This window comes from Sinohyriopsis cumingii, chromosome 2, assembly GCF_028554795.1.
Source record: "Sinohyriopsis cumingii isolate HCF-2022 chromosome 2, ASM2855479v2, whole genome shotgun sequence".
NCBI classification, from domain to species: Eukaryota; Metazoa; Mollusca; class Bivalvia; order Unionida; family Unionidae; genus Sinohyriopsis; species Sinohyriopsis cumingii.
Genome location: NC_142962.1, coordinates 67,635,383 through 67,659,535, shown reverse-complemented (window position 1 = coordinate 67,659,535; position 24,153 = coordinate 67,635,383). Strand labels below are relative to the sequence as shown.

At 34.5% G+C, this 24,153-nt stretch overlaps 1 protein-coding gene across 2 annotated transcripts in view; it reads right to left on the bottom strand.

The window, feature by feature from the left end:
- Window positions 1-23,818, bottom strand: part of LOC149805087 (protocadherin Fat 3-like) — a 71,989-nt gene extending 48,171 nt beyond the window's left edge. For both annotated transcript variants that reach the window (XM_089947242.1, XM_089947234.1), the window contains exons 1-10: window positions 23,665-23,818; window positions 21,953-22,039; window positions 20,001-20,165; window positions 12,525-12,603; window positions 11,759-11,934; window positions 10,852-11,031; window positions 5,828-5,949; window positions 4,951-5,119; window positions 4,338-4,496; window positions 3,144-3,278 (exon numbers count right to left, since the gene is read on the bottom strand). In XM_089947242.1, coding sequence (XP_089803368.1) covers window positions 3,144-3,278; window positions 4,338-4,496; window positions 4,951-5,119; window positions 5,828-5,949; window positions 10,852-11,031; window positions 11,759-11,934; window positions 12,525-12,603; window positions 20,001-20,165; window positions 21,953-22,039; window positions 23,665-23,812 — 1,420 coding nt within the window. In that variant the 5' untranslated portion in view covers window positions 23,813-23,818. The remainder of the gene's footprint in view (window positions 1-3,143; window positions 3,279-4,337; window positions 4,497-4,950; window positions 5,120-5,827; window positions 5,950-10,851; window positions 11,032-11,758; window positions 11,935-12,524; window positions 12,604-20,000; window positions 20,166-21,952; window positions 22,040-23,664) is intronic.
- Window positions 23,819-24,153: the final 335 nt, after the last annotated feature.

Below are 24,153 nucleotides of genomic sequence, written 5' to 3'. Positions count from 1 at the left end.
TCAGTGGCCCATGGTGTCAAAAAGGTTGGACAGCACTGCTCTAGATGGTAGAAGTTTGAATTTGAAATTTATGTATCATAATAAGTAGATTATAAACCAGACTGATGCATTCATAATACGTGTTGACGCAGACTGATGCATTCATAATATGTGTGACCCAATCAAGCTGTTCTAGCTTATGGTAAATTAATTTTATTAAGCCAGTTTCTTCTATTCCACTGGTAAAGTGCATACCGCGTGACCGTACAGCCTTGCTGTGTCTATAACGGCCCATAATTCAGGATATTCTTTGATAGCACTGATACATGATAACGTACGGAGTATGGATATCCGCCAGTATAAATGTGTTTTATCCCTATGATATCAATACTGCACCTAAACATTCATTTCACTTTAATAATAAAAACAGTTAGAGACTACGAAACGAAACATGGCAAACTATAATAAGATATGTATTTGTTTCTCGTTTTTGATAATTTGATATTTAATATTTCAAACGTTTTAATGAAAATCAGATACATGTTTTAACGTAACGTTAATGATACTACATAATAGTTTGTTGTCTGTGGTTTGATAGCTCTCGACTGTCTTTGAGAGCATTTAACTGTCTTGTCTCGAATTCTTCTAATACGGCATATATCAAGTTTGTTAAGTAATTTTTTATTTAAAATTAACCGCCAGTGGAAATGTTTAGCTTGCAGCATAGAGTCATTGAAAAATACCTACCTGAATCAAGAAGAGAAAGTTTTTAAGAGCCCGCAGTTTGAAATCAATTATATCACTGCCGATTATGTTTCAAAGACCAAGTTTGTACTATCGTTCTTCATTACTATCACTTGATGAGTCACTATTAGTGTATTTGATCACTATCACTGGAATAATTACTGTTAATGTTTTATGCCTATGGAAGGATCACTGTTAATGTTTTATGATTATGGAAGGATCACTGTTAATGCTTTATGATTATGGAAGGATCAATGCTTTTCATGACTAGCACTAGAAGAATCACTGCTAATGTGCGTAAGAAAGCTTATACTAGTGTAGGCACTAAACCGAAGCTATCGAACACCGTGATCCAAATATACGAGTTGAAATTTCAGACCTAATCATTTTCTTGAATATGGCAAACAATTGTGAACATAAATGGACATCTTCTTATATTTAGAAAATGATTATATAATATTAGAAAACTAGTCCTATTTTCTTATATTAGAAAGTGATTTTCTAATCAGTGAAATCTATTTTTAAAAATGCATTTCTATTGTTAGAAAACGATAGTCTTAATATAGGAAAGTGAATTCATTTGCTAATATTTTTGACTGGTTATTTAATAAATAACTTCTTTTGGTCCGGAACGACGTTCGTTAATCCAATTTGGTCACAAAATTGTCATTTTATAATTTAGTCAGCGATTTCATAATATTAGGCCATGTACTGATTTTAGAATATTAGATGTTTAATATCTTGTATAGGAAATCAATTTGTAAAACTATAGAAGATTTATATAATATTAGACCTCGTTTTGTAACATTGGAACATGTAATTATGGTTTAAACTGATTTTCCAATAAATTAAATGATTGTATAATATTGGAAACTTAGTTTCAACATTGGAAGAAATTTTTAATATTATAATCATTATTTTGGTCAACACAGGTGATAAAAAAAGCTTCCAGCATTTTCATAGTTGTTTATTAATATTGAGGACTCTATTTCTGATTTAGAAAAATAGAAAAAACAAAACAGTTTTGAATAAATACAAAATGTATTTCAAGAATTAGTTCTTACTTTCAAAGGAAAAACGACATTTAAAAAGATGGATTGAAAATTTTTATCATGCACTCATTTACCGGTACGCTCATTAATAAACTGTACATGGAAATATTTTCAAAGTTCAAAGCTGGTGCCTATTTAAAGGTGTTTGCGCTAAATCTTTATCGATAGATAAGCAGGTAGATAGATGGCTGTATGCAAGCATTGTTGAAGCCAGTTTGGCCAATAAGAGCGGTACCTAGTAATACTTTCATTATTTAGGGCAAAAAGTAATGATGACAAATGTACAGTAACGATCTTGTTTCTTGCTGTTAACAATAGTCACCTATGAAATACTTTTATAAGGTTTAAAGATTTTATTATGAATTAGTTTTGAAAATGTTTTAAATTATCCTATTAGACAAAATTATTTATTTATTTTTATTTTCATATGGTATCCATTGAATAAATGCTACAATATCGAAATGCTAAAAAAGGACATTTGTTGCTATTTTTCTCACTCATAGAATTGGTTTCGCCACTGCTCAATCGGAACATCACCTGGCCATCTCCGTCTCGTCGATACAATAACCTTGACAGTAGTGTTTAGGAATACATATCAGTTTTCATGAGTTGGATAATCTGCCTTGAGCGTAGTGCACTACAAGTTGCTACACAAAATGATGACAATGTTCCGATTGTAACTTTGCCTCCCTCCGCACCTAATGTTGTCATGCCAATAAAAGTAGTTCCGAATATAGTTCGAAATGTTGTCTAATTACATTCGACGTTTCTTCTTTAACTCGACGGAAAAGGCCGAGAGTATTCCAAAATTCATTAACGTATTCGTATTAATGCAGTGTGTTAACAAAATAATAGCATCTAATCGAATACAACAACGTAAACAAATTTCAAAAGTTAACGTTTTCTATAAAAATATCCAGATATAGTGTGCTTCTATATATATATTTTCTGCTAATATAATTTTTAAGATTTACACAGAACGTTTAATAACCAACAGAAAAAGGGGAATGCAATGGCAGGAGCTGATGACTAATGTATGGACTGAACATGCTTACAATACACTGCGATAATGATGGTGTATTTTAATTTGAAAGGAAGTACTAATACTGTGCCTGGAGAAAAATAATGAAAACCCTAGGGTGGAATTTCTCTGTCTCGCTAAAAACCCGAAAAATAGAAATCAGAAAATGTTAATGCACAAATGCTAGCTTGTGAACATCAATCACACAATGTGAAATTGACTATATGAAATTAATCGGTATCCATTATTGTAACATCTGTTAATTTTCACTTACCACTTTTCAGATAATTCCTTATTCATACATATTTGATTCCATGTAAAATTTAATATGACTGCCGGTTACTTACTATTGTACAGCGTAAATGGGCAAGGGGTAGGTTTACAGGTCATTGAGTAATTAAACGAAGTGCTGTCAGGATCGGTAACGGACACAGCATACACTGGGTCGGTGTTGACGTTAGCCGTACTGAGGGGAACAAGACCTGTGTAAAAACAAAATCAATCGATCAATCGCTGATATCATTATATATTATTAAAAGAAATTATTTACGAATGCATTAAAAAGGCAAGTGTTACTGTTATTTTTTAAAACAAGTTTTATTGTTGGTGGAATATATTTTTTACCAAATACTACTTGTTTTACTAAAACATGTAACAGGATTTACTTTACGTATTCTGATATAGCGAGTAAAAAAGTACAAGTAATTCAAAATGTCAAGCAATACACTGCCTTTAAAAAAAAAAAAAACATAGGATGTATTACTAATGCTACAGCAATGAATTATTTATCAAAATTCATTCTACTTTATAAATGTATATCCGAAGAATAAGAGTTCTGTTCCAATCTAACCTCCGATCCATTCGTTATGCAGCCCAGCCCTCTCAGCATTGTTTTATCTGACTTGTAAAACCTTAACATAATGTTGAAAGTTTGACAACAACAATGTCCCCGATCAAATCTCAGAAAGGAATGACTATTTCTGACTTAAGATGCCATAAATGCAACAGGAAAATAATGGTTTTAACATCACAAGCATCGAAAGGAATATTGTTTTAACCTCACACGAGAAAAATGGAATATAATTGTTTCAACATCACGCGCATAGAAAGGAATATCATTGTTTTAACATCACACGGATCTGTTGGTTTAAAACTATTGAATTGCCTTGTAATGTAACATTTTGAGTTTATTCACTGAGAGAGAGAGAGAGAGAGAGAGAGAGAGAGAGAGAGAGAGAGAACAATTACTAGAATAGATAAAATATCTCAGCACCTTTATTACTGCGACAGACCAGTCACTGGTTATAATAATGGAATACATTTCATTTGTCTCGCCACAAGTACACAGTTTTATTGTTTTGGTTGACAAACAAATCCATATTTAGTGTACTACAATTGTTTAGAATTCTTGAGTAGAAAATGTAGAGATTTGTAGTAGTGAATTATAATGTATTCATATCAGATTAGCTGGTTAAATCAAGTCTTAACGTTTTCAGAAATATTGTTAGACAAATATATACTCAAATCAATAAGCCCATTACCTGGTAAATTTGTGAACTTTGGTGGAGCACTTGGGAGTATTTTTATATCGCACTTCGCTGTGGTGGAATTCTTCTTGTCGGTACAAGTAACGTACACGCTATAGGTATCTCGTGTAGCCTGACGAAATCCTGGGTTAGGATTCACATAAATCTTGTAGTCTGAAAGTGTTGCATTTCAGGTACAATTTTGTTTTACAAACATTTGGAAAACCAATTAAATATAAATATCGAATGTCGCAATATGCATTGATAATTCTCAGGGAATATTGAAATACACATGGCACAGATATATTAGAAAATATATTAAGAGTAATACAAATAAGAAATACGTAAGTTATGAAAAGTTCAAATTACGCAAGAATAAATTATTTAGCAAGCTCAAGAAAGGCTTGATCTGTGTTACTGATAAAATTCACATTTTTATTTGAATGCATGTGTCAGAGCTTTGAAATGCTGGTATCAGCATTTCATGTGATAGAAATATTAATGACCTTGGATCAATAACCTTGGAACATAATTTAATATTAGACGAGTGAGAAAATCAGTTGCACAGCTTGTTTTGAACCACACATTTATAAGCATTTTATAGTACTGATGCTGGTGAAACGATTACCGAACACGTCTTGTCTTAAATAAAATGGACTATTTCTAGGCGATGTGCTTGATAAAGAGCAAGTGACGTCATCAGTAGGGTCTGAAACATCCATGGTGGTCAAGGCAATATTTCCAGTTGTTGTTTCTATAACAGTGGCTGTTATCGGGTTACATTTAACTGTTGGTGGCTAAAGAAAAATTAGAAACAAAGCAAATGGTAAGCGGACCGATGGGCTGATATATACGTGGTGTAATGTAGACACAGAATTTTGTCGAACGGACAGATAAACGTGATTTTTGGACAAACCCACAGACAGATAATTTAATCGACCAAATGATCGATCAAATCAGCAGATATATATTTGCTATAAATACTAAATTCGTAGTAAGCTAAGTAGATAAATATGTTGTATTGCGTACATAGATACATGCTTCCATACCTACATAGATCCATCTACTCATACAAACACACACACACACACACACACACACACATACATATATACATACATACATACATACATACATACATACATAATTACACACATACATACATACATCGAAGGTTCTTTGTAAGAAAATAAAAACATTTATTAATTGTTTCTAATCACATGAAAAACACCAATCAGATCTCTGCATTATCAATCAAATCTCATGATGATATCTTAGTTACACTGATAAGTCAGGGCATCTCAAATTAATTCTCATCTTTAAGAACACCTTTCGTTACACATTTAACGTCAAAAATGGAGAATGACGAGGTTGACGGTTGACGAAAATAAATCCGCCTCAATAATCATAAACTACATAGAATCAATACAAACGGGATAAAAGGAAGAAAAGGCAAGCAAATATTGAGAGAGAGAAAGGGTGAGGCTTATAAGAACGGATGATACCTCGTTGTAGATGAAAATACAAAGAGATCCCGTGTCCTTATTTGTGCAGATGTCTTCCACTTCAAAGATAATACACTGATATCCGACATAAGGAGTCAGGTCAGCCGCCACACTTACTTTTCCTACGAGGTAAAACGTTAAGTGTGCAAGAAAAATACCAAAGAAGAACGAGCTAAATATTGCAAGAAACAGATTTTACTGTATTTTCCATTTATGAAATAAATTCAGATAAAACAATTTTCTTTAACTTCAGGCATACATTTTTAGATCTGCGCTAAGAATCAACAAGCAAGATATTGTCTCGCCTGCTTCGCATGTATAGTAAAAAATCTAAATACTTGGCACAGCCAGTTTGCAAGAAGAGAATGGAAGTACAACTACAATAATATTTTTTGTGGACGTGGATTTAAGTTTTAAATGTGAACGCGCACATAAAATTGCAAGACCAAGCATGCAACTATGACTAGCATCCAGAGCTACAGGAGACAAGGAGTCTCAGGGGTGCTTTGCCAAAGCAATTTATGGCGATGGATAAATGGACACACACACACACACACACACACACACACACACACACATGGACTGGGCATGGCACTGAGATACCTCCAACGATACCATTACAAAATAAATTACCTGATTTATCTATTGCTGTGAAATAACTCGTCAGATCTGCTTTACTCATAGGAGAATGCATTTCTGTTGCATTAAGATTATTTCATCGACAACAGAAGTAAATAGTCATTTATTTACACAGAACATAAACTGAAAGCATCACAATACATTCTCGAGGTTTACCAGCTAACTGCTACTCAGACTTCACTCTAGGACATGACATGACCAGCATGTGGGTAGCTGAGTTCCATATTTAGAGCAGAAAACGGTATGTCTAAGATCGACGTTCAGTCAATGTGATATTCATTTCATTTATTTATTTATTTATTTATTTATTTATTTATTTATGTTTTTTCATGAACCTAATCTTAAATTCATGATTTTCTGAGACTTTGCATCACACAGAAGAAAGAACTTCACTGTAAATTTTATGAAAATAGATATAAAAAATGTCCGCCTTAATGAGTCGCCCCTAATTTTAGCAATTGACATTACAAATGACAGGGTCCACAGATCTATTTTGAGCCGATCCTATAATGTGTCCAACAAATTTGGAGCAGACTGTGTATAATACAAGTCTGATGGATTGAAATCAATCTATCTGAAGCAAAATATTGTTAATTTCCCTTTACAGCATACCATTGGTTGAAATCTGGTGTCGGTTATGCCCTATGTTTCTTTTTTAGCTGAAAGACAGGGTCCAGCAAGAAAGTACTCTTGTACTCAAAACAAAACCCCACCAAAAACCAGCCCGCAAATAGTTTGCATGTACAAAAATAGTGTTTTGATTATAGTATAACTGAATAAGGTTATGACGTCTCTCCCTCGGATTAGGGAATAACTAATAAATCTGTCTTCATTCCTATAACGACTGAGAAAAATATAAACTGTACATCCTTTGGTCTGAAAAAGAAAGGTTTGCAACTTATCAATATCAGTGTAAGACACATCTTACCAAAGATCGATGAACGAAGACTACCGATACAAATGAACCCAATCTTGCAGTAATTGGACTATGCGAAACGTTTCTAGATTGTAATGTGCCTGACAGTGCTATCTCTATTAGCAACTTTTCTTTGGAAAGACGAGATCGACCACAAGGCATAGGAGGAGGGATAGTCATGCACGTTTCAAAAAAAGTTAACATACAAGAGAAGAACAGATTTTGAAAATTCTATTATCGAATCAGTATGGATCGAGTTAAGTTTCCTCAATAGTAAATCAATCTATATCTGCTCAGCATACCGACCCCCAAACTCCCTCTCCTCATGGACTGACCAATTTGAACATGAGTTAGAGGCTGCTTTATCTTCCAACAATGAAGTAATTATCATGGGAGACTTTAATATTGACCTCATCTCTGATACTAACACTAAATGGCTATATATGATACAACTGCACGACCTTGCACAGGTAATATATGCTCCAACAAGAGTTACAGCCTGTACTTCTACTCTGATCGACCACATCTATACTACCCATCCAACCAATCTCTACGAGATAAACGTACCATGTTTCCCTATTAGTGATCACTATCCTATATGTGCAACTCGTAAGCAACAGAGCGCAAAGAAAAACAACTTACACTCCTACAGGCAATACAGATGTTTAGAAAATTTTGCTGACAATTAATTTCCCACCAAACTATCACAAAACATTAACACAATATATTTCCCTAACATAGACCCAGATTATGACTTGTCTATCTGGAATAACTGTTTTCTTACTATCCTAAATAAATATGCCCTCATACGCATCAAAAGAATTAAACGATCAAAACAACCAGAATGGTATACTAATGAAACGCAGAGGCACAACGCAAACGAAACTACTACCATAAATATAAAGACTTTACAAACTATCGTTTGTGGCAGAACAAAGTCAAATCAATCACTGTAAAACACAAACGCTCCTTTTTCAAAGAAGCCATCACATCAAACTCCGATAACAGATCCATCTGGAATCACTTACGAAATCTAACTTCAACGAAACCTGCGCCTCTAGCTCCATGTGAAATTATAGTTGATGGCACTAACTATACTGACGAGCTCGATATTGCAAACCAGCTGAACCATTTTATTTTTACTAATATCTCCCAAACGCTTGACAGGTCTAATAATACAGAGCCTAATTTAGACAAACTTACTAAATTCGTGAATGAAAGGGTACCCGATCATGTTAGTTTCAACATTCCATTAATAACAATAAATGACACTTTTGATATTCTAAATAAACTTGACACAAACAAATCAGCTGGTCTAAATGGAATTCACCCCAAAACTCTGAAAATGTCGGCTTTATCAATCTCAGAGTCGTAGAAAGAAATAATTAACTGTAGTATCACTTCCTGTAAAATCCCGGAGTCATTGAAGTTAGCAAAAGTATTCGCAATTTATAAGGGAAATGAAAAGAATGACCCATCCAACTATCGACCCTTATCTGTTCTATCCGTATTTTTTCAAAAATTATTGAAAAACATGTCAGCAAGCATATTTTCAGATATCTTGAAAAGTATTCCTCCATTGATCACAATCGGGTTTTCGAAAGAATCATTCATGTCAAACTGCAATGACAAAACTTATAGACCAATGGCTACTAGCAGTAGAATCAGGAGAACTTACTGGCGCAATCTTCATTGATTTTAAAAAGCATTCGATTTGGTTGACCATTTGGTGCTCATTAAAAAACTTTCAGCCTAAGTTTTCTCCAAACTCAGTTGCCTGGTTCACGTCGTATCTCACAAACAGACACCAGGTTGTTTGCACAGGTATATATATATCCGAACCAAGTCATATCTTATGTGGTGTTCCTCAAGGATCTATATTAGGGCCTCAGCTTTTTCTACTATTTATCAATGACTTAGCCTTGTATCCAGCACACGCTAACACAGATCTTTTCGCTGATGATTCTACATTTCATTTATCTGGTAAATCTCTAGACTCCTTTAAAAATAAACTTCAAATCGACCCCAACAATATATCAGTTTAGTGTCATCGAAACAAAATGCATATTAACATCTCTAAAACGAAATGTATGACAGTTGTCACAAGGCAGCGTCTATCTACTAACATGGATTTACTTCTAGCTCAAAATGGCTTAGACGTATTTATTGTCAAAAATAAATAACTTCTTGGTATCTACATTGATCAACAACACCTCAGCTGGAATGCGCATATTGATCACCTATATGCAATGGTAGTCAAAAAATATAACTCTGTTAAAATTGCTTTCAAAATTTCTACCTCCACAATCACTTGAAATTTAATTTTTCGGGTTATATACTACCATTGATAGATTACGGATGTACATTATGGGGAAACACATCAAATTATAATCTGTCCAGAATTGATAGACTCCAGAAAAGGGCAGCCCGAATAATACTGAAACTTCCTGTTATGACTCCCTGAAATGTTTTGTTTTCACGTCTTCAATGGCTACCTATACAAAAACGTATTCTTTATTTTAAAGGAATCTTGACATACAAGTCTTTAAACGGTCTTTCTCAAGATTATATATCTGACATATTTGAACTAAGATCATTGTTAGTCGTCGATCGGAGAGAACGACGACTAACAACGATCTTCAGATTCCTTGGTCGAAAACCAATCATTACAAAAGCTCATTTACTGTATCAGCATCTACTGTATGGAATTCCTTACCAATGAGGATACGTAATTCAACTTCCCTTGCTTCTTTTAAAATATCATTAAAGAAATTCTTTCTAGACCAGCTGGAATGACATATTAAAAGCTCTGAATATAAAACTTTATAATCATATCCATAACTGATAGATCCAGATCTTATTCGATATATATATATATATATATATATATATATATATATATATATATATATATATATATATATATATATATATATATATATATAGTAAGACTTATGCTGAAATGTATGTACCTGTGTATTGAATATTGTTCATATGTGTACGTTTCCCAGTATAGTCACACATAGTCATTCATGTTAAATATGTACGAATGAGTCTGCGACGATACCTGGTTATGTGCATGGTCTTCTATTTTTATCTTGTGTATTTTTCTTTTCTTTCTTATTATTTTTTAAAAATAGTTTTTTAATTTTTTTTTAAACATAGCCGATTACAAAAACTGAGGACCACATGGCAGATGGGTCAGCCATGACCAAATGTGTTATCATCGTTAAAGATAGTTTATTATTATTATTATTATTATTATTATTATTATACATACATGTATCTATCCGTACATTCAAACTTACACACAGACAGAGAGACTATAAACAAACCATTACATTATGTAACATTATATGGCATTATATATACATGCATAAATAGCATGCATACATTCAGACACACATGCATATCGGATTATTATGGACAAAGCAACCAGAACGAGCAGAGAGATATAACAGTTGTATACTTGTGGTTGGATTGAATGAGAAAAACTCATTTCCGCTGATCATTCTGTATGTGAGCTGTGTGATCGTAATATCTGAGATGTCAGGATCGGTCGCATTAATTGTATAGATGACGGTGCCAATCGGTTTAGGAGGATAAACCGTGATCTGGGCATCCAGGTTCACAAACGTAGGAGGTTCATCTGCGGTGTAAAAAAAAAGATCTTAGTGTTAATTATTATAAGTGCTATTTTATACATACCACAATTGTTATGCTTAGAAATTGTATAGTATTATGAATTGAATTTATATTTGTGTAACAGCGAAAATATGAGATGCGTTTATAAAAACATTCTATTAATGTCGCATGTAAAAATAATAACAATTAAAACATAAGCTAGTATACATTCGGTCATTTGAGAGACCATCCAAGGATAGGCATATATATTATATACATAATCCTATAGACCGGTTGTACCATTCTGGCCGGCCACGATAATGTGATGTCAGCTTCATTGAAACATTAGAATCCTAACTGCTGCTTAAAGATTCATTTTATTCAAAACATTATTTGTAGGTATTTGGTATATAATTTATGGACAATGAATTGATCACGTAAGATTAAGTATCGCGCATGTTTTGCTGTGCGCAAATGTTTTACTTCAGACATCGAACCCCAGGGGTTAAAATATCTCCAAGTACTCTCACAAGTATTTTTACACATTGGTGGGACAGCTTTCATCTACGCCATCAATCCAAACAACAACAAAAAAATAGTTCCAAATTAAAATATCTTTTTCATGACATTGCCACAAAGATAAAACTATCTTAAAATGCAGACGAAGGAATGATCACCGGAAGTGACAAATTATATAATGCAATTTGCATGATGGACCAGATAATGTGCATAAGACGGATATGAGTACTCACTGATACCATATCTTGCCCTGACCAAGTATGTGTAGCCTGGTTGCGACTCAGCCATTGACCAATCTAACGACAAACCCACAGAGAAGGAACTCGGACGTAGCTTGAAAAATTGTACGTCAGTTGCTTCACCAGTAATGTTGGGAGTGTAAGCCATCATTTCCTTTAATGGTGTGTACCTTTAAAATGTAAGAAAATAAATGTAATTTTAAATACTTGTTAAGCAAAGAACACTCCGTACATAGGATTATTCAGTTTTGTGATACCACGTCTGTGGGTATTTTGTGTTTTTGCAATACTGTATGTTCACACTCCTATATCACGCATGTACAATCCAAAACGTTTTAAATTTGGTTATCAAATACATGCAAATGTAATGTAATAACGGCATTAAACAAAGATAAATGTAAAGTGGTAATAACGGCATAAAATATAGATAAATTTATCGTGTCAATAACTGCTTAGAATACACATAAATAGAAAGTGGTAATAATGGCATAGAACACATAAATGTAAACTGGTAAAACAGCATATAATACAGATAAATGTAGAGTGGTAATAACGGCATATAATATAATACAAATATGAAGAACATAAAGTACATACACACTTAAAGATATATATCAATGCGAAATAGAGCGAAGTATGTGCTTATGTGTGTGTATGATTGTGTGTGTGTGTGTGTGTGTGTGTGTGTGTGAGAGAGAGAGAGAGAGAGAGAAAAAAAAAATATTGATGACTGATAGAAACAATCGAGATCCTTTATTACCATCCTATATAGTCTCCAGGATATACCGTGTATTGAGCTCCAGACGGAACAGGGTAAACTACTTCTCCCGGACTATTCACTGTTGAGGCAAAAATGCAGAAAATAGAAATGTAAACAGTATAATGGTATCATACGGATTGAATACTAAAGGCAGCATATATAGAGAAAGATAAGAAATCTTACAAACAGTTAAAATGTGAAGTTTTATGTTTTGTACCTACTATTTTCAGACAGCAACTTTTATTACTGTTTGATATACTAAACGTGATACACTAAGAAAGCCCAGATCAATATCGTGCCTCTTTGACTGCAGCAGACACAGTTGTTTCTCTGATTATATAGTGACACATACCGGTGATACTAGATGTAAAGTCGCAAGAAAATGTAACAATGTCGCATTTACCAGGGACATGAACACCTTGTAATGTCACAAACATCGGAAAGCGTCACAATTAGCAATTGTGACATCTACTGGAAGTACAGCAGTTTCAGTTTTAGAGATGTGTGCCCTAGACGAATTTGATCATTGCATGACCGGTATTTAATTTTTTCGTTTGTTTTTGCTGAATTCTAGGATAAATTATTACGGGGTGATCTAAGAAGGCTTGAATGATGAGCATAATTGAATTCATAAGTAATATCCTGAGATAATGCCCTTCATAAACGTAGGATTATGTCGATGACATGCTAAAGTTGTCTTTTTAGATGCAGGAATTATGGTACTTAGCAAAGTTCAAGAGAGAACACCCACACCCACACCCATATATATATATATATATATATATATATATATATATATATATATATATATATATATATATAAATTGATGCAATTTAGTAATCAAGTCTAGACATTTTAATAAAATAGGGATACAAAATTGATTTACATTGTTAAGCTCCGGTAGTCACAGGCTAATCTTGTTTATGCATTAGGCACATACTTCGTAGTAGTCGCTGCGGATGGCGGCCAGAGTTTAATAAAACTCGTTTCATTCTTTGAAGAATCTCCTGGTAAAAGCTGCGCAGGAAGTTGGCTTTCACTACCGTCTGTGATTTGTCTTTAGCCTTGATAATCTCTGCCAGCATTGCAAGCAAAATGCTTTACATCTTGCGGCAGAGGCTCAAGCACCCGGCGATTGGCTGGCCGGCACATTCATTTTCAAACTTGCCCACAATCATCTTGTTTGACATTCTGTAGAACTGAGGTTTACGTGGGTTTTCGCTCGTTTTGTAGAGGCTGGTATCCTCAGCCATGTCGCGATATACATCGGCAGTCCGAATCCGCACCATTATCCATATACATGGCCTTGATACTGTTATAGTAAAAGCTGTACATCAACGGCCTACTCACGTCGAGGATCACCTACCTCTCCCCCCGTGTGGATTGGTTGGGCTATCGTCAGGTTAGCTTTATTTTAATATATGGTGACGATTTTTTTCTCAACTGAAACTCATGGTCGGCATCCATTCCACGCAACTTGTCTTCCTCGTCCTCATCCTCAGGCTTCGTTACATACACATGAGGCAGCTTCCGCAAAGTTCTATGTGGTCATAAGCTTGAAGAAATCGTTTTCTTCAAACTCTGTTATCGATTAGGGCCTAATATTAATTTTGAGCTGTATGCATGAGACCATGCATGGGCATTGGTAAACTCCCATGTTCTGTAAACCGGGTTTCATGTATTTCAAGTTTTATGTGCAACTGTAGATTTCGATAGTGAACTACGTATCACTCCTTTATTTCACAGGCTTTGAATTAATTTGAAGTTTTAAGTTGATGTACTCCCGGTTTGCTCACTATATCGCGCTGGCACTCGCTCAGACATTCCTTCTGAACGATCCTAATTTTAGGATCCAGAGGACAGCTGTTGTGCGCGTAATAAATCTTCTAAAGATGACTTCAAAAAAGTTGCCCTTTGTTGAATCAGCTGAAACGGAGGCAATCTCGCTAACGCAGTGAAATGGATCGAGTGAATATCTAATTAATGATGGAAGAACCTGTGTCGTAGACCATTGTAGAGGTTGTTTGCTTCAAGTAAGTATTCCATCAGATTGGCATTTTGCTTTCATAGTCCCATAACACGGGTTCTTCGCTTTCGAATGAGAATAGCTTATTATCGAAATGCCACAAAGGTTTTCCTTCGCAAAAAAGGTGCATCTATCAGCAGATGAAGTCTGACACTAGTCTTCTTCACAAGGGCATCACAACACATACCTGACCAACTATAACAGTGGGTTGAATCCAAGCATTGGTGTTGGAACAGCTGAGTTGCTGTAAAAGTATACTTACAGTGCATGTAGTGGTTTTCGAATCCCTCTCTGCTATTAATGTATTCATATAGGTAAATGCCCATGCAGAACAAATATTTAATCACAGCCTCTGGTGCTGAAAGCTTCGAAAGATGAAAGTTATGCAGTGGCGGCATTTGCAAACCTGGGTATGTTGGCAGCCAGCATTTCGAGGCTGCTGTTCATAAACTGAGGGCTGTCAAGAAATGCAACTGACCTGATGAGAACGTCATTTGTTTGTGTCATTATTGTTGGGAATGGTGCTTTTTATGATGTTATTCTGGTAGCCTCTATTTATTCTGGTATTTTCTATAATCAGGTGGCCATCATAGTCACGCATATAATGCATAACGAAATGCATGTCTAATTTTTCTGGGTAGATACTCAGCTTGAGATTCATGATTGATGGGACGATCTGCGGAATTTTCCGGTAATATGGCACTGTTCTGGCACTCGGTTTCTTCCCACAGACATGGCAGTCAGTAACGTTCTTAAATGCGTTTGTGTCGGCATCATTCAACACCATCTTTGTGAGATGTCGGACGACCTCCCTGATCTCTTCTAGCTCATGATGAAGACTCTGGATGAATGTGGCAACAGCATCTTTTATTCAGTATAAAAATGGATGATTGGATAGTCCCGCAAAGTAAAGCAAAAAGCTTCATGGGATATGGTTCAAAAAGAAAAAGAAAACAAAACTTGTGTTTCTACTTTCCAAAGGATTGTTGGCAGTGACTCCACTAGAACCTTCAGTTCTTTAAAGCGCACATAGATGTTCTAAAGAACACCTATCTGTTGATGATGGTTCAGGAAGGCGAGAATGGAGTTTGCGCTGCCTACATCAGGTAAGGACACCCGCTTTGGCATTTCTCTTATACTGCGACCTTTTTTATTGTGTGATTCCAATAGATCTCGACGGCTAAAGACTGTTAGGCGTGTTTCTCGCCCTATGCCTTCCTATGCTTCCATACCTGTCTATTTAAGTTTGTTATCCAGATGGAGTGGCTCTTTTCTGTTCACCGTCACATACCGTTCTTGCGAGTCAGTAACAGGTCATCAATATGTGGCAGTATTATACCCTGTGAGTAGAGGCCACCTTTTTTACCAAAGGCATTACCCACTTTAGGCTCGTTGCGGTAGTCAATCTGGTTCATACTAAACTTGACAGGAAAGCCAATGCCAGTAAAGTCAAGCTCATCCAGAATATGACGGTACTTCCTGGTTTGGTCAACCTTGTTAACTGCTTGATATAGATCTTGAAATCGGCTGTACTGTATCACACACGTCAATCTCTTCACATCGGGCAAATGCCCAACCATACAATTCGCGTATGTAACTTTCAACGTACACAAATTTGACCAAATGAGCTTGGTCAGCCTGCTCCTCGGTCTCATCTGTGAAGAGTATAATGGCTTGCTCACTATGAAAGTTTTCTAAGCCAGATGCGCCTGTAAGGACGAGGCCAAACTTTAAGCCATCAAGGGTTTTAGCACCCTAGAGTTGATATCATGTACAATAGGTGCCATACCATTAAGAAAGTTTACGGCGTTTGCTTCTCGCTCATGTTTTGCGAAGGCGCCGGCTTCAAAATGCGTTTGCCACGTGGTACTAAAATTGGTAGTTTACGCTCCTGGAGTGGTGCCAGAATAGGCATCGCTGCTGGTACTGGCTGACGAAGAACTGTAAGCCCATTGGAAAAAATCTCAGGAATAGTCTCCACCTTAATACTGTTAAGATTTCATAGTACACTATCCATCTGCATGATATTCAACCACATTCCTCTAAATGAACTTATTTTATCAATGTATAGCTATCGTCATAGGTATATGTATATATCTCTAAATAAAAAATATATGCGCATAGCGGCCGAAAGACTTTTCCCCTCATACTCAAATTTTGGCCTCTCTCTCTCTCTCTCTCTCTCTCTCTCTGTGTACCGTGCCTTCTCTCTCTTTCGCTATGCATTCAATGCCGAAGCACCGAACTGGTAGCATAGATCAAATGTTACTTTAGTTTCTACCCCGTGTGTTCCTGGGCGTAACCTTTGCATGTAAATGTTACAAACCTTCACCCTGAGGATTTTGTTTAGCTCCAATATAGTTGAATACAAATATTAAAATTGGAAATTCTAGTGTTACGTAGATGTATTGGGTGACAAATTGAATTTTGTATGTAAATAATTTAGTTAATGAAAACGGTTCATGGATTTACATAGATGATTTCTGTAAAACGTTTGAATTGCATGTCAACATCTTAGAGTTTCAAGGTATGCTCAGAGTCATTTATTTTTTCCAACAAACTTCATATAAACATTAATTCGAATGTATATGAACCATTTTTTTTTACATAAATCTGTAATTTTGCTGATTAAGGAAAAAAAGGCTGTAAAAGTATACACCAAAAAACTAAAAATTAATTCTTCTAGGCCAACATCAGTATTGAAATGAAATCAAGAATATGAGTTTATAGATGAGAGTGTCTGTAATAAATACGTTTTCTTACCTTTTAAATTGGTTAAGCATCCTAAACTGAGATGCATATACATTTACCAACCAATACATGTTTTAACAAAATCAGAAAAGTCCCTAAAATCATGTGTTCTTTATGTAATGACTCCTTAGAGACATTATCTCATCTTTTTTTTTAACTTTCCAAAACTTAGCAATTGCTTTCTAGTTTTATCGGGTGGATAAGGAGTAAATGTAATCGTCTGTACACTTTCCAAGTTTTCAAAAAGAGAGTTTATTCTTAGTATAATAGATCCAAACAACAGAGATACAGCGATCAATCTCCTTTTGTTTTAACTGAAATCGTATGTCTATAAATGTAGATTTAACAATGAAGCACCAAAACATGGCTAATTTAAAAATAAAGAATTGAGGTTCTATTACATGTCAGACAAGTAATATTCATATATCTAGTTTACATGAAAAAAGTTTGATGAAAAATGACAACTATAGCAACATCTTTTTGACTGAGTCATACTATATTTTCAAATCACAACTACAATTTTAATTAAGTTCAGATTAGTCCGATAAATCAACCCCCGAATCAGTTTTGATACTGATAGACGATGTTTGGGTCTGATGTCACTGTTTATTCAAATATACAATTTTACTGCATGTAGATCTTTCCGGAACACACCTGCTTATAGTGTAGACACTTGCCAATTATTTGGCAATGGACATATCTAGCGCGAATTTCAAAGTGGCGACACGACAGAGGGTTGAACTATTCCTTGTGCATCTACAAGACGAGAAACTTAGGATTCGATTCAGAAATATTATGAACATATCACCAAACAACCCTTCAGACGACGGTAGCCCACCATGCAGGCAGTTGTAAAAAATATACATATATAAAATGTGTGCCGACAAAACTTTCTGCAGAGCTTTGCAGGTTTAAATAGGCGATATCTGCCCCTAAATCACTAAGTCAGTATCATTACATGTGTAGGACTGATTTATTGGCATAAGGTCAGATATGTCCATGTATAAAATTAACCATATATGACCTTATTTATTTTGTTGTTGGGTATATTAGAGAGGACAAATGTAGTAGTTATAATTACACATCTTACAAGCAGAATATTTTCAAAAGCGTTAATGTATTAAATTGCTAAAATACTATTTGTCTCCTAATTTATGTATTTTTTTATTATTATTAAGTGATTGATAATAAGAGAAGAAAAAATCATTTAAAATGATAACAGAATGTAATTATTATCAAATGAGTAAAGAAAATAGTTACTGTATGAAACTTGTAATAAGTGAATGTTGAATCTAGTAGTAGCATGTACATGTGCATGGTCATTAATGTGTCATATATCTGTGTTTGCGTGTAGGAATATATGTATGTGTATGTGTGTATAACTGTGTGCATCTATATATGTGTATATCTAGAAAAAGGTTACAATAATATACTCTCTCTCTCTCTGTTTGTCTCTGTCTCTGTCTCTGTCTCTCTCTCTCTCAAGTAGACAATATTAAATTCTGTCTTGAGTTTAGCATTGGAATATAATATATATGTACTAGTGGTACAAGTGTTAACCATTATTCCCTGTAAAGTAATGAGCACTTATATACAGGGAATAAAAAAAAATACAAACCTTCTTCATGCAGCTCCTACCACAGTGATCCATCTACTCAATCACCTCTCATACATGGGTGTGTATTATTCCCTCACGCCATGCATATATATTTAAGTACGTTTTATTTCAGTAATAAACAATAATTCGTTTATCTACATTCTGGTATCAAGAAACCATATTGGTTTGAAAACGTGAGGGGGCTGGAGGAGCCTTTTTATGGGGAAAAAAATGTAATACCACCACTTGTATCTGCTACTTTGGACAAATGTAATTCCATATGTATTCAACACTTTCATAGCATTTTCATCATCGATTGTGCACACTACTCTGACCCTACCCTGACCAGTCACTTGACCGATTTAGGTAGTACAAAATTAGTCCTATTTCAGACAAATCTGTTTATAATGGAAGCCATATTATTGCAATCCGTAGGAACGATATATTTCCTTCCGGTAAAACCGTGATGGTAAAACACTTATTGTCACGATTCCTAAGCGCATGATAATGCAGCACTGGATAGAAATTAATATTATACAGTCAGAGTTTTGTGTGTGTGTGTGTGTGTGTGTGTGTGTGTGTGTGCGTGTGTGAGTGCGTGTGTGATTCTAAACATCTTAAACAATCAACCGGAAGTTAACAATCAAACTTCACATGCTTTGGCAATATGCAAAATTCACTAATGAAGATCGTTGCAATTTTACCTCTGATAATGTCATAATGGGTCATTTCTGACTATGATGAGAGAATAAACAAGGCATTGAAATGTGTGTTCTTTTTATCCATTTTCATTATCTGTTGTTATTATATATTGCTGCTCTGCCTTACTAAAGAAATTTGGAAAATATGGTTGAATACACAGGGCATTAGTTCCAACCAAGTCGGTTTTTGAATTTTAAAAAAAAAATATTTTGAGAAGACCAGTATCTATTTGGAAATATTTTGCATGACTTATGTGTGTTGTTTCGACCAATCAGATCGTCGCCTTAAAACGAACTCAGTCACATCATTGTTTCGTCGTGTGCGTGCATGTGTGCATTCGCGCGCGCGCGTGCGTGCGTGCGTGTGTGTGTTTGTCTCTGTGTCTGTGTGCTAACTCACCAGTTGATAACTCGTTGGAACCGACTAGCTTGAAATTTATACCATCAGCTGACCTCCAGATGTCAAATTTGATGGTTCCGTTTTCTTTGACATAGGCATCCCATTCTTCTATGACCCCACAACATGGAAATACCGTATCAGGGTCATTAATTAAGTACGCAGTGTCTAAAATGCAATGGAAAAATGTTGAATTGAATTTGATATATGTGAAATCCAAATGTTCAGCTGATCAGCAAGTGAAAGATCTAAATAATTGCCGCTGCTAGAAAAACAAAATTCTTGAAAGGACATTTGACATTACTTCTGCTTATCGAAAGAATAATATTCCCTAAATTCATGGTAAAGTCGGAATAATTACTCTTTTGGACAGTGAAGTAAAGGAAACCCACGTCCAAATCCACACTGTGTTATCTTGTTATTTAAAAAAGGAACAAATGATTGCGTTTATAAATTAAGAGGATTCCAGCATAAAGTTGAACTCATATCATTGTAAAGGTAGTCAATTTAGAGCGTAATTCTCGAGAGTATCACCTAAAAGGAAGTCCCTAAGGGTACATTGTAGATAAGTAACTCCCAGAGGGTACATTCTAGATAAGGAACTCCCAGAGGGTACATTCTAGATAAGTAACTCCCTAAGGGTATATTCTAGATAAGGAACTCCCAGAGGGTACATTCTAGATAAGGAACTCCCAGAGGCTACATTCTAGATAAGTAACTCCTAAGGGTACAGTCTAGATAAGTAACTCATAGAGGGCACATTCTAGATAAGTAACTCCCAGAGGGTACATTATAGATACGTAACTCCTTAAGGGTATATTCTAGACAACTAACTCCCAGAGGGTACATTCTAGATAAGTTACTCCTAATTGTACAGTCTAGATAAGTAACTCTCCCAGAGAATACATTCTACATAAGTAACTCCCTAAGGGTATATTCTAGATAAGGAACTCCCAGAGGGTACATTCTAGATAAGGAACTCCCAGAGGGTACATTCTAGATAAGTAACTCCCAGAGGGTACATTCTATGCAAGTATATGTAAATATGTATTGATAAATTGGAGAGAAAAATGGGTGAATGAATGGAGGGATACAAAGATGCATATATATAAAGTATTAAAGGCGTATTGAAACCTCGTATATATATATATATATATATATATATATATATATATATATATATATATATATATATATATATATATATATCCAAGTAGTACACCAGCAAATACCCAAAGTGCTTGCTTTGGTTACCCATATAATTTATATACATGTTCTTTCCCTCTAACCTTTTCAAGGGTATATTTTGGAAGGATATATAAATAGTTATCAAGCAGGGTTTAAGTTCTGATTTTGGTAAATCGACAAGTTGGCTAACTTTTGTTACCATGTGCTTTCCTAAAACAAATGTTAACGTATATAAAGATTCATCTTTAGTTGCCGTTTAAGTGTATATGTGATTGTATGACTTACGCGATATGACCCTACCATGTTTCCTTGTCAGACGACTCAGCGTTCTAATAGTGTTGGCGCACCTACAGCACAACCTTAATACAAGCTGCATGCTTCTCATCCTAAGAGGTGTAGTGAAGATTTACGTAGGTACTTATCTACATTCGTACAAACAAATAAGTAGCAAACAGTACTTCAGTGTTCCTGCTTTTCCTCTTAAGGTGGGAGTATGAACAATAAAAACAACAATAACAACAGTAATAATAATACTAGCATTACTGCTACTACTACAACTACTACCACTACTACTACTAATACTACAATAATAGTTATAATAATAACAATGATAATAATAATAATAATAATAATCATAGTAATAATAATAATAATGATACAGATACATGTGCGTGCGTGTGTATATGTGTGCGTGAGTGACAGAGAGAGGGAGAAAAGAGAGAGAGTAAGAGAAAGAGGGGAGGGAGGGAGGAAGGGATGATAATTACCTGTGTCATATCCTGAAACGCCTGCCCACTGTTGCGTTCCGTAAAATGATGGTTTTGGCACTCCAATATGCCCAACAGCTGTACACACTGAAAGTAGACAGCAGAAAACTATGCTATATTCCCATATATATATATATATACAAAATAAATTGTTTCAAGGTTTGAAAGCTTTTCTAAGGTTTCTTTTCATGCATTGTCTAAATTTTGTTGACGAAATCTTTTCTGCTTTAATTGGTGATATCTAAATCTTATAAGTTAAGTATATATATATATATATATATATATATATATATATATATATATATATATATATATATATATATATACTTGTATTTAATTTGCTCCTTATGGGTTATTAAATTCATGGATATAGTTCAACTCAAACTGTGCTCTTGTTGGAGCTCGTTTGGTTTAAATGGTCTCAAGATGGAATCAGTTTGATAATTCCGGTAACTTAGACTAGCTTACTAATTTTCTCTTCATCTCCTAGCTACAGCCAATACTATGACTATTAACTCAAGTTTGGCACGAGGGTTTACTAGTACATAACGCTGCCTAATGCAAGTTGCATTGTTGGACATGTCCCCGCATACCAAGAACAGAGGATGAATTGTATAGGGAAAGGCAATGCTTGCACATATATTTATTAACAAATAATGCAAATAATGCCATGACACATCACAAATGTGTGCATACTGCTATAATTATGGCTGAGTTAAAGAAGTACAGAATAGACTAACTTTCGATATGTTTTGGAGACTGATCTCTCAAGCACATATACAGTTGTATTAGTGACGGGATGCAGTATTGTTTTGTACTGCACAATACATTTTGTGTGTCATTTGCACTATGTTCATTCCATGGACGTGTCTGACGTTGAGTGTCTGGCTTGGTATGCACAGATGGTTTTAATTGATCTACATGTCACAAGATACTATATTAGGAAAGTGTGTTAAAATAAATGTACGACTCTACCAATGCTTTTTGTCATATTAATGAATTGTCAGACATTGAACCTATTGCATCGAGAAAAAAATTTGACTGATCTGTGCTACTTTTATAGTTGTGAAATATCAGTTTTTAATGACCCTGGTAGATCAGTTTGGGTTATTAGGACATGCCTGGTGCTAGCAATTACATCACATTATGTAAAATATTTTTGTAGGCGAATAAGCTTGGCAAGAGCAAATCACCCCACTACAAAATTGATCAACAACTAAATTAAGAGACTTTTGTTCTTATTAATTTCACATATTCGACAGATTAAACTCTAAGTTTTATGGAGTGAATAATCACTAGCAGTTTCCTTACGTTTAATTTTGAAACATTTTCTTATGTTTTAATGTATCCGAGAGATTATGTTTATTTTCTGTTGATGGCAATAGTCTACTTGAGTGTTAATGAAAATCGAAATAAGTAATAAATTGATATTTTATTACCGCTTAAAGATACAAAAATCTGACTAAAAATAAATGAAAATATGTTTAAAACAACAGCAACAATAACACCATCACCACCACCACCACCAATAATGATAATAATAATAATAATAATAATAATAATAAAACTCTAAGCTACTAACAATTCAATTATACATATTGCAAAATGTTAGTTTATTAATGCCTAGCTCAAATTCCTTCAATAAATTTCAAATACATACATAAAAATATGATTACCATCATGATAAGGAAAATATCATAAAGAATACCTGCCTGAAAATGGGTACGCTTCCTCGGAATATTTAATACTTGATATATATATAATCAAAAGAATATTATAATTCATTCTTAAAAATGTTATGTCCTTGCTATAACTTTTCTTTTCAATTGATATCACTGAAGTTTTTCTCACCATGAACATGCAACATCTATGTGGACATTTCACAGTTCTCCCACTTTAATATCTTTCACGACTTACTCATGTGGAAGTCATGATGCCCCATCCCAATGGAATAAATCATTCTTATAGGTGTATGAATTTAAATCGAGCATGTTGAATTTATTTGAATAGAGACTTTATATAATTCTATTATGCTAATTCCAATATCGATCCAAATGTTGCTGCTTGAATAGTGTTGACATTGGAATTCGAAATGTAAGTTACATTCTCGTGTTAATATAAATAAGCTATTGGTGATTTTTTAGACACTTTTCCTTGGTCAAAAGACATTAAAATATAGTTAAGAAACTCCTTTCTTGACA